Here is a 12,273-nt window from a genome sequence, read left to right as displayed (position 1 = left end):
ATCCCTACCTAATTTCAAAGACCCCTTCTAAGCGTAAGCTACTATAGTAAAAGCAACTGTATTGTTTCACTTTTAATGTACTAACTCTACATTTTATTTTATCAAAAGCTAGTGTTCAAAAAATACACTCCCTATCAGAGCTATATACAGAAAGAACAAATATAGCAGATTTCTGCCACATGCATTTTTGTGCTTGGTGAAAGCAACAAAACTAATAAAAATGTTTTACGGTAGTTTCAAAATAAGAAACTATGTTTTAACAATAATAGTTTTACTATTTTGTGTTCTCTAGGTGATGCTGGAGAAAAGAAAAAAATAGCTTAATGAGATCCAAGTTTGCCTGGAGTGAAAATAGCCGGCAAAAGTTTTGTTGGGAAATGAAATGTGCTATCACAATTTTACCTACTTTTATAATCATGTTACCAAAGCAGCCCCAAAATATATGCCTCTGTTATTGTTTTCACTTATTGGCCTGAGCTTTACTGTCAGAATATTCACTAAAAGTTTGATCATTAAGAAGTGATGTTCTCTGTCTTAGGATGTATCAGGAATGCCAGCTCTGTGCTCTCCAATTTCCCAGGGAGGGGGTGGTTTTGACTATCGACTAGCCATGGCAATTCCAGATAAGTGGATTCAGGTAAGAGTCCATGTAAATATTTTTTGTTTTTGTGCATACTATGTTGCTTCATTTATCTTTAATTTATTTCTTAGTTATGATCATTAGTTACAGATATTATAATTGAAGTATCAAATTATTTCTTTAGTCTGTCGATTCTTATGCTTTTTAATAAGGTGCTTCCGAAAATGTTAAAATTTCTAATTTAAAGTATTCATACTTATGTTATTCAGGCAAGGGGAAAATATGATTAATATATTATTAGCTGTATAAATGGAATTTTGCATTATCAATGCAGTTATATGAAACTTCAGTGCTCTATATTTAATACACATTAGACTTCATTAAAGCATTCGTTTATGCCTACAAATCATGTATTAATGTAGAAGTTACTCCTTAATTCCCAGTACTTGCTTAACTGTATGGTTTTTCCTCAATAAATTTGGATTCATCCATTCTTTTATTCAGCACTTAAAAGTCCTTACCATGTGCCAGACACTAAGAATGAATTACTATACATAGTACTTTACACATCATTTATCAATAAAATTTTATTAAATTTAATGATAGTTCAAGTAGTTTGGATTTTTTTCATTGATATAGAACATACGGTAGCAGCCATGTCGACAGTCATGGGCTGAATATGTATAAGGGGTCAGATATGTATTCAACAAAATCATTGCTTTCTGATGAGCCTTTATTATGGACATGAACTGGTCCCATGAGACCACAGTTGACGAAGGGCTTAATTTTATGCAGAAAAACCATAGAGCCTGCTCTTAAGGAAGTGGTTACTATAATTATTTCTTAGCTGTCTTTACTGTCCCCCTGGGCAATTTGTGCAATGCATAGCTGTGACGTTAAACTTCAACCAACATAACTTCTGCTCCTACATTTGTAATAATTCCTTAAACATTATCAGGTCCAAAAACAAGTATTTCATAAAGATTATTACTTAAAAATATACAAACAAGCAAAGGTGTATTCTCCTTTAATACATGGGAAGGTAGCCTTATTATTTGTTGCTTTTAAAAAAATACTGTGGTCTTCAAGTTACTCACCTTGGTATAAGGTTCTGTATAAGCTCATCTCTTACTATTTCTAATTTTTTCATGTAGACTTTTTTTCCTCACAAGTGACAAATCTTACTTTTTAACATCCTGCTAAAAGCCTCGCTCATTCTTTGTTCGCATTCAATAATCTTTTAAGGTATACATCAACCTAGATTTATTTTTCAGTCAGTAATAGCACGTGATGAGATATTTCCTCTCTAAGTATTCATGGCAGCTTAAAAAATACTGAAATTTAACCTAATAAACATTTAAGTACCATATATGCTGAAGGTAATATGTTAGGCAGTGTATCATACTTAGTTATCATACATGATAACTATAATAATCATAGTTATCAAATAGAAAAAATGTTTTATCCTAAATATAGGATATGACCACCCTATTTTAGATTATAAATTCTCTGAAAGTAGTTATCATTTTCTATTTTATGTAATTATTTTAAATTCTTATTGTATCACCAAATTGGGTCCACCCTTAGTAAACAAAACTAGAATTAAAATAATATTACAACAAAACCCTTTGACACAGTGATTTTCCTCTACTTTTGTAAGTCATACATTTAAAAGGAATTCAACAAATGTCTCCCATTCTTCTTACATGTCAACAAAACACAAGAGCTATTAAATCAGATAACAAGGGTACACAGATTACATATGGCCTGTGATGTTATCTATGCATACAGTATGAGTTAGATTATAATGCTAGAAGGCTAGATTTTATTCATGTTTTTGTTGTTCAAAAGCAAATTATTTATCATTTTCTGATTGTATTATTTCAAAATCATTGGTTTGGAATATCATTCTTAGATTAAGCATTTACTGAACAAATATTTGACTGTCTAAAGTATGCCAAATTTTCTGTATCGCCTTTCTTTTTAAAAATTAGATCATTTTTGAAGTGTTTGTGTTAAGGTGATGTTTGTGTCTAATGAACTCATTGATTGATCTATTAATTCCACCAAATATTTACTGAGCACCTACTATTTTTTAATGAATATAATTTTCTAATTAAACTTTCTGAAATATTTGGATAATTGTGGATTCATATGCAGTTGGAAGACAATACAGTGAGATCTGGTATACTCAATGAGTTTTTTAGTGGTAACTTCTTGCAAAGCTATAGGACAGTATTTTAACTAGGATACTGACATTGATTTTCTCAAGGTGCGAAATACGTCCATTGCCACAAGATTCCCTCATGTCGCCTTTAGAGTAACACCTCCTTATTTGCCTGCCTCTAATCACTCCTTAATCTTGTGTAACCACTAATATCTAATATTTCTAATATCTGATATCTCAAGGTGCATAACTTTCTCAAGGTGCAAAATACGTCCATTGCCACAAGATTCCCTCATGTCGCCTTTAGAGTAACACTACTTATTTGCCTGCCTCTAATCACTCCTTAATCTCATGTAACCACTAATATCTAATATTTCTAATACCTAATACCACTAATATCTCCATTTCTGTAATTTTATCACTTCAAAAATATTATATAAATGGAATCATACTGTTTGTGAACTTGCCGTATTGGCATTTTCAGTTAGCAAAATTTTCTTGAGATTTATTCAAGAAAACATCCAATGTTGTTACACCCAACATTTTTGTTGCATGTATCATCAGCACATTCAGTAGAGTTCCAAGGCAGGGGTATACCACAGTTTAACCATTCACCCATTGAAAAACATCCAGGTTGTTTCCAGGTTATGGCTATTGTGAATAAAGTTACTGTATATATGTGTGTACTCGTTTTTTATCAACAAAACTTTCATAACTATGAAATAAGTGCTGAAACACTACATTTACTGAACCATATAGTAAATCCCTGTTTTTTTTTTTTAAGAAATTGCTAAACTGTTTTCCAAAGTAACTGTCACATTTTACGTTCCTACTGGTGATGTTTGAAAGACTTGCTCCTAAACATCCTCCCCAGCATTTGGTGTTGTCACTATTTTTTTTTATTTTAGCTATTATGATCAGCATGTAGTTATATCTCATTGTGGTTTTAATTTATATTATTTTTCAAATGGTTTATAATGCTGGCTGGATACCAAGCATGTGCCTATTTGCCTCCTTCATGTCCTCTTTGGTGAGGTATCTATCTGTTCATGTCATTTAACCATTTCCTGATTACATTGTTTATTTTCTGTGAAGTTTTGAGATTCTTTATATATTTTAGATTCAACTCCTTTGCCAGATATATCGTAATCAGACATTTTCTCTTAGTCTGAAGCTTGTTCTTTCATCTTTTTCACATTGGCTTTCACAGAGCAATATTTTTTAAAATTTCGATGAAGGCCAATTTATCGTTTTTCCCTTGTTTTCATTTTTTATATTTAAGTCCATGATCCATTTTGAGCTAATTTTTGCGCAATATATTAGCTCAAGTTTCTTTATCTTTCTCTTTTTAACTATGTATATTCAATTCTTTCAGCTCCATCATTTGTTGAAACATCTGCCCTCCTTCCATTGAATTGCTTTGGCCCTTTTGTCAAAAGTCTGGCACATTTGTGTAGGTCTATATATTAGTTTCCTATTGTTACTATGCCTATTTACCACAAGCTTAGTGGCTTAACACAAATTCACAACAGTTCTATATGTTACAAAAAACGAAATGGGTTTTACTGGGCTAAAATCAAGGTATTGACAGGGTTGCATTTATTCTGGGGACTCTAAGGGAGAAGCCATTTCCTTGCCTTTTCTCACTTCTAAAAGCTGCCTATATTCCTTGGCTCATGGCTCCCTCTTCTGTCTTCAAAGCAGCAGTATTTCATCTTCAAATGTCTCTCTTATTTCAACACTCATGCATGTTTTTTAGAAAGATAATCGTGGATTAGGCTGTATCCATCTATGGATGGTTGCCCTTCTGCCTGATGATTCATACTGTCATTATGAGAACGCTTATGTTCTCAGAGTTGTATGAGAGTGTGTTGAATTAAAGAGGGAGACTAAATTGAGGACATAATCCTGAGGAACATCAGCCTTTATAGGACAAACAGAGGAAGATAATTCATAGTATGTCAGGAATGATAGGAAAAATCAAAACAATATAAAACAAGAGTTTCAGTCATAGACTAATAAAGGAACTTCATGGGGAGGAGATAGGATCAGCAATGTCAATATGTATAGCAAGTATTTACTTAAGAAAGAGCAATTACTAACTTAAGCTGGGACTACAAATTTAACCTCAGCAAGTTCAGTTGCATGAAAGTATAGTGTTAGAGGGACAGAGCCAGACTGAAGACCGAATGGAAATTGAAATGCAGACACAAAATGTGTGGTCTGTTAAGAGGGTAATTATTTGTTGTTAATTAGCTTTAAAATTTGAAATAATTGTTATTTTATCATTTTTTAAAAATGAAACAAAACACTTTTTACAAATTTTTCTTCATGTAAACAAAAAATACATAACAAGTGTACCTCTACCATGTACAAGTTATAGAAAGACATACTGTGCAATAACACATTACTGTGGGCATCTATCAAGAGGTAGCAGTTATTACAGAAAAAAAGCTATGAAGATCCTAAAATGTAATGATTAAACTGTCTGCACAAAAGCAAATACATACCACTACCACACACACACACACACACACACACACACACACACCACTGTCACTTGGACATTCTGTATAAAAGCTGTGATTGCAGTAAAAGTTTAAACAGTGATAACTTTGCTATATGGGTGGGTTAGTATCTGCGTATCAGATAGTTTGCACTGAAATAATGCATACCTTTGGATTGGGATTTAAAATTTAAAAAGTAATGGTTTACTCAGAAGCTAATTTTTCTTTCTTGTGTCTAGCTACTTAAAGAGTTTAAAGATGAAGATTGGAATATGGGCAATATAGTATACACTCTCACAAACAGGCGTTACCTTGAAAAGTGCATTGCTTATGCAGAGAGCCATGATCAGGTAAATGAATATGTGTATAAATTCATTTCTCTCATTCCCTCTTTCTTCCTTTTTCACTCCCCTTAATAACATATTTAAATGTAAGCATATCAAAATATAAACTTCTATATTTAGTATAGTGTGTGTGTGTGTGTGTGTGTGTGTGTGTGTGTGTGTAAATATATATCCTTACAGGAAAACTACTGATATTAGAAAAAATGTTAAATTTGTAGATGTAGAAACCCCAGTTTCAAAATGCAGTAGTATGTTTGTCCTGCCAAACTATAATAGATTATGCATTGCAGTTGCAAATATTATATGCTTTCTTTCCCTTGTCATCATGAAGAACATTAGTACTGATCCAGAGTTATTTTAGTTTCCATCTCAGGTTTCCTTCTAGGGATATTCTTTTATGCCTTTGACAAGCATTCTTCAGTTTTTCCCCTCAATCAATGAAATCTCCTGCTAATTGATCACCATGATCCCTGTTTCTTCCAGACTTTATTTTCTCAAATACACACTGAGATATTTTCCAAAGAGGAAAGCTCATCTTGTCAACTGAGATCTATTGGTCAAAGCCTGTAATTCAAAGTCACTCATAATTTGGCCCAAGCTAAAGTTTTCAGTTTCATTCTCTGCCCAACTCTCCAAGCCTCCTGTGCTTCAATACTTTCAAATCCCCACCCATTCCAAATAGGTCAGCTTTTTGCAATCTTGTGCTTTCCCCCATGTATCTGTATCTGGGAAGTTCCTATTCAGACCTAATTGCCTGGATCTGACATCACATTCTATATGAAACCTTCCTTGGATCATGTAGTGAAAAAATAGTTTTCCCGTCCTCCACGTTTCCATTATGTTTTAGGGACAGAATTTTTTTTTTTTTTTCATTGTCTTTCTGTTTACAGCCGTTAGCACTGTGACTGATCCTAGTAATCACTTAATAAATATTTTTTAAATGGAGAAAAAAGGCCACTTATTTAAAGCTATATTAATCCTTTTACACATCAACATAAAATTTCCTTTCTATAGATTAAAATGGAGACAATTAAATTTTTAAATTATTTTTATTAAAAAATTGAAACTAAATAATTTTCTCTATCATTTTTGCAGACATTGGCCATTTAATGTAAACATGATTTTTTTCAGGTGTCTCCTTTCATTGTTAAGAAAGCGTAAGTAGAGCAGGGGTTGATTAACCAAGGCCGGGGGCCAAATCCTATCTGCTGCCTGTTTTGGTAAATAAAGTTACTTTAAACACAGCCATGCTCATTCATTTATGTATTCTCTTTTGCGCCAAAATGAAGCATTTGAGTAGTTGAGACAGAGAAAGTGGCCCACATGTAAAGAAACTTGATGACCTCTGAAGTAAACGTATGTTAATTTTTGCATCTTCCAAATTGGGGCTGTGTTTTCTTAAATTTATATTATCCTTGTCCGTAGAGCAGATAGGATAAATATCTGTCAAAAAAAGCAGAACCCAATCTAGAAAAGAATAATATTAGTTTAATAGGTGAGTGGTTGGGTTGTTGAAGGGGTAAACTTTCACCAAATACATAACAATTTGAAATTTAAAATATATGCATAAATTATAGCTTTCTATTGCAAACTCGAAGCTGTAGCACATAGTGAATTCTCAGCATTTATTTATTTTGTGTGAATGAAAGTAAACAAATGAGTGGTGTGAACAAATTGAAGATGAAACAGATTTCTTTTACCTCATCTATAAAAAAACAGATTTACCAAGAATTATTTCATACTTTAAGAATTCAGGTAATTCTGCTCTTATTTTCAAGAATTGTCAGGATAGCAGAAATAATGCAGGTTGACTTGTTCTTTCTGAAAGCAAATGTACATTTCTTAAGCCTGATAAAAATATAATTTACATAAATACATATAAAATGAATAAATAAAAATATATACTTTATATTAAAATGTTTATGGATGTTATTTTAAACTTTTTAGATAAATTCATAACAACTAAATTTGTAAAATTAACTTAATTTTATCAGTATCTCAACAGGGTTTTATAGGAGGGCAACTTGATATGAGAATAAGCTTTATCTGCGAGCCTGTTAGAAAGATATTAAAATAATTTTATAATGGAATCAGACATTATAGAAATAAATAATTATAGCTAAAAATATAATTAAAGAATTAAAAACAAACAGAGAAGGTAAATTGTTTAAGAAGCAGTCGTATAAATCTTATAACAATTTTTAAAGAAAAGTCATTTTAATTAAAGTAGGTTAAAGATAGAAAAGATTTTAAGCAAAAGTTTTTCTAGGAAATGAAAGTAATTATAATAGAGTACAGAGATTATGGGTTAATTTCTATTATACATTTCACTCTATGTTACTGTTTTGTCCATGATGAATACCTCATTAGTTAGATGGTTTTAACTGTAAATAATTCAGATTTTTAGGAGGTCTCTCTTCTGTTATTCAGGGCATTTCTGAGTTACCTGACACGGTTATTAATTATTATATTTTCAGGTAAATAAACTAGATTAAATGGCAAATACACTGAGAAAGCAAATTTACACTTAAATAAAAGTTCTCAACTATTTTCTCTGCTGAGGGCAGGAAGGTACTATTGTAATATATTTATACACATATATTACTTATATATATGTGTGTGTGTGTGTGTATATATATATATATATATAAATGATTTTTCAGAAACTTTTTTCAAAGCAAATGAAATCATTATATACAAACTATTATAAATTTCTAATTTAATATTCTCCACATTATAATAAATGTTGCAGAAAATGTAAAGTGTCAGCTCAGATGTAACAAACTTGCAGGTACCTTATCATGAATTTTTCACCAACCACTTTTAAAAATAAAAATTAGTTCTGAAAACAAATATGTTGATTTCTAACTTATGTTACCAGCTTACTTTCAGCTTGGAAAATCACCAGTGGAAAATACCTGAAATTAATACTAATCTACACACCTCTTCTACAGTGTTTCCTGTCATGTGCAACCATGTGTTGTTCTAATGTGAATTACACCTACATAGTACTTTTTTTTTCCATTTATCTCCATTTCTTTTATTTCTTTCTTTCTTTTTTTTTTTTTTTTTTTGCAATTGGAAAGTTAAAAATATATCTGCATGTTTTTGTATTTTATTTTATTTTATTGCATTTTATTGCATTTTAGGTTTTGGGGTACATGTGAAGAACATTCAAGATTGTTGCATAGGTACACACGTGGCAGTGTGACTTGCTGCCTTCCTCCCCTTCACCTATATCTGTATTTCTCCCCATGCTCTCTCTCCCCAACTCCCCATCCCCTGCTGTCCCTCCCCCATTTCCCCCCAACAGATCCCAGTGTGTAATGCTCCCCTCCCTGTGTCCATGTGTTCTCTTTGTTCAACAACCACCTATGAGTGAGAACATGCTGTGTTTGATTTTCTGTTCTTGTGTCAGTTTGCTGAGAATGATGGTTTCCAGGTTCATCCATGTCCCTACAAAGGACACAAATTCATCATTTTTGATGGCTGCATAATATTCCATGGTATATATGTGCCACATTTTCCCTGTCCAGTCTATGATCGATGAGCATTTGGGTTGGTTCCAGGTCTTTGCTATTGTAAACAGTGCTGCAATGAACATTCATGTGCATATGTCCTTATAGTAGAACAATTTATAATCCTTTGGATATATACCCAGTAGTGGGATTGCTGGGTCAAATGGAATTTCTATTTCTAGGTCCTTGAGGAATTGCCACACTGTCTTCCACAATTGTTGAACGAATTTACACTCCCACCAACAGTGTAAAAGTGTTCCTATTTCTCCACAACCTCTCCAGCATCTGTTGTCTCCAGATTTTTTAATGATCGCCATTCTAACTGGTGTACTTTTATTTCTATAGGCATTGGTTGGGGATAAGACTCTGGCATTTTGGTTGATGGATGCCGAAATGTATACAAACATGAGTGTCCTGACTCCTTTTACTCCAGTTATTGATCGTGGAATACAGCTTCATAAAATGATTCGACTTATTACTCATGGGCTTGGTGGTGAAGGCTATCTCAATTTCATGGGTAAGTGTGAGTCAAACACATATCCAATTTGTGTTTAATGTTAACTTATAATGACATAAATCATGTAGAATATTTTGATTTGGCTTTTCAGATTTCAAATATAAAATTATAATTGTTTAATATAATGTCATGCTTAAATTGCAAAAAAAATTAAATTACTGTAAGATTATTGTTATATTAATATGTGATACAGAAGTGTAGTCTAAAAGCTGATATTTAGTTGAATATTGCTGTCAAATGGGCTTATCTGTTTTTAACATCCAGAATTATTATTCTGAATTTAATTGTTCTGAGCTTATTTTATTATTATTGTATTTTTACATTAAATCTAAGGAAGATATAATTATCATATTATAACATAGTAAGCTAGTATTATTGGTCTTTTTTGAGATAATTTTATACATTATACTTGTGTTATAAATGTGTAAACTTTTATTCAGAGAAGTTGTGATGGACAAAATAACTATTTTTTGAAATAGAAAAATATGAATACCAAAAGGTCATTTTTGTCTGAAAGGAATGATAAACTATAAAAATTGACTGTTCTATTTGGTGAACAACAGACACTGAAAACTTCCAGTTTTAGGAAATTTTGACGGCTTTTATGCTAGGGAAAGTCGCAAAGACTGGGGAATACATACAAAAGGCTGATTTACTTTACTATAATAAAAGACTCAGGCCAGGTGGTACCTCACACCTGTAATCCCAGTGCTTTGAGAGGCTAAGGTGGGAGCCAGCCTGGACAACATGGAAAGAGTTAGAGACCAATCTGGACAATATGGAAAGATTCCATCTCTACCAAAAAAAAAAAAAAAAAAATTGAGCTAGGTGTGGTAGTACCTGCCTGTAGTCCTAGCTAATCAGGAGGCTGAGGCAGAGGGATTGTTTAAGCCCAGGAGTTTGAGGTTATGGTAAACTATGATCATGCCACTGCATTCCAGCTAGAGTGATAAAGCAAGACCCTATCTCTAATTTTTAAAAAAGCCCTAGATCTTTGAGTTAATTCATTTCTACTTGGAAATTTTTGTAAGATATCTCAGATTGAACTTTTAAAAGCCTTTATTGTTTACTAACTGGAGGTAAGGAAGCCAACCTCAAGAAAGCATATACAGATTTCACCTGCACTACCTGTACCTTTGGGTATATTCTGTATTCTCAACGTCGCATAAATTTGTTAACATCCCTAGCCTGGCAGGAAATGAACTGCCTGACTTGTGAGACTGCACCATGACAGCCAGGTATCAGGTCAAGTTTCCTGGGTGGACTTTGCAAAGATTGATTCCATAAGTAAAGTCAGCCTTAGTTCCTTAAAAACATGGTTCTATCTGACTCAATATGCATCATTCTCCAGTATGGCTTCCTCAGTAAGGCCTTGGTTATACAACCAGTTTGTTTAACTATATCATGATGAATAAGTAGAATCTATGAACCTATGCAAATAACCATGTCACTATGTGAAATAAGTAATCTGAGAGCTTTGTGAGATATTTTAAATGCTTTATTTAATTTACAAAAGTACAAAATTGCTATAATCAATAGAAGGAATTCCTTATATATCTGGACACTAAAACCATTTTTCAAAGAACCAAAATAAAATGGACATCTAATTCACGCAGACAGTCTTATGTCATTAATCCTCATAGCCCACTGCCTATGAAAATATAGAAATCCTGACTCAGTCTATCACTCTAGTCTGAAAGTTGTATCAGTTACATCAACTCAGATGCCTCTACCACAACCTAGAGTTCATCAGGAAGTGCCTAATAGATTCCTTTTTCCTGCTGCTGTCCTTTGTTGAAGATATCAAATCTGGCCTGTGGTGCACAGCAGTGCCTCCAAGCAAGCATCAGAATAAAACCTAGTTATATGACAGAGACTTAATAGTCAAGGCTAATGTAAAATTGATAACTTTTTGATGAAGAAAGGCTTAATGATATTTTATAATGTGACCTATTGATTTTTGGGTAGTGTCTTACCTAGGGTAAATCATGTTCTGCAGAGGTAGGACATTGGTGAATCGCCAGGAACTTCATAAACTTTCAGAAATATTTATAGTAATATCAATTTAACTGTAACTATTCAAACAAAGGCAGGCTGAGCATCTATTCAGTTTTAGACACACTTCTCATGGAACTTTCAATAGTAATAAAATAAACAAATATAGTTATTTCTACCATGTATCTTTCTATGTCTGTAAATTGACCTTATTTATTACATCAAATATGATTTTGAGATTATACTTTGGTATAAGACAAATTTTTTGTAGTTTTAATCTTTTGCCCTTGAAACAAATACCTTCTAATATTTAAAGTCCCATATAGCAACTTCAATTTTTTTTCTTAGTATATTACCTAAATACAGTGTTTCTCTACCAACATAGAAATCAGTAATCTTCTAATGGATCTATAATTTCTGATTACTGTTGTTATTTTGTGAAATTTAATATTTCCTCATGAGCTGTCATGATTTTAAGTATTGTTTTTCCATTTCTGACCATGGTCACGGTCCTGCTTAAAAAACCTCCCGTGACCCTTAAGCTCTCCAGCTGACCTGTGAGCCTCACAAAATCTCTCTCATGGGCCTCGCCCTTGATAGCACTGCTGCAGCTAAGCAAGCTGTCTTTCGATTCACTGAATGCAA

At 32.6% G+C, this 12,273-nt stretch overlaps 1 protein-coding gene across 2 annotated transcripts in view; it reads left to right on the top strand.

Annotated features, from left to right (window-relative positions):
* GBE1 (1,4-alpha-glucan branching enzyme 1) overlaps positions 1-12,273 on the top strand; it is a 266,870-nt gene that overhangs the window by 171,130 nt on the left and 83,467 nt on the right. For both annotated transcript variants that reach the window (XM_032277180.1, XM_032277182.1), the window contains 3 exons: positions 539-637; positions 5,494-5,604; positions 9,462-9,633. In XM_032277180.1, the coding sequence (XP_032133071.1) occupies positions 539-637; positions 5,494-5,604; positions 9,462-9,633 (382 nt within the window). The remainder of the gene's footprint in view (positions 1-538; positions 638-5,493; positions 5,605-9,461; positions 9,634-12,273) is intronic.

This window comes from Sapajus apella, unplaced genomic scaffold (assembly GCF_009761245.1).
Source record: "Sapajus apella isolate SASKATOON/1434 unplaced genomic scaffold, GSC_monkey_1.0 scaffold8, whole genome shotgun sequence".
NCBI classification, from domain to species: domain Eukaryota; kingdom Metazoa; phylum Chordata; class Mammalia; order Primates; family Cebidae; genus Sapajus; species Sapajus apella.
This window is presented reverse-complemented; position numbering and strand designations above follow the sequence as displayed.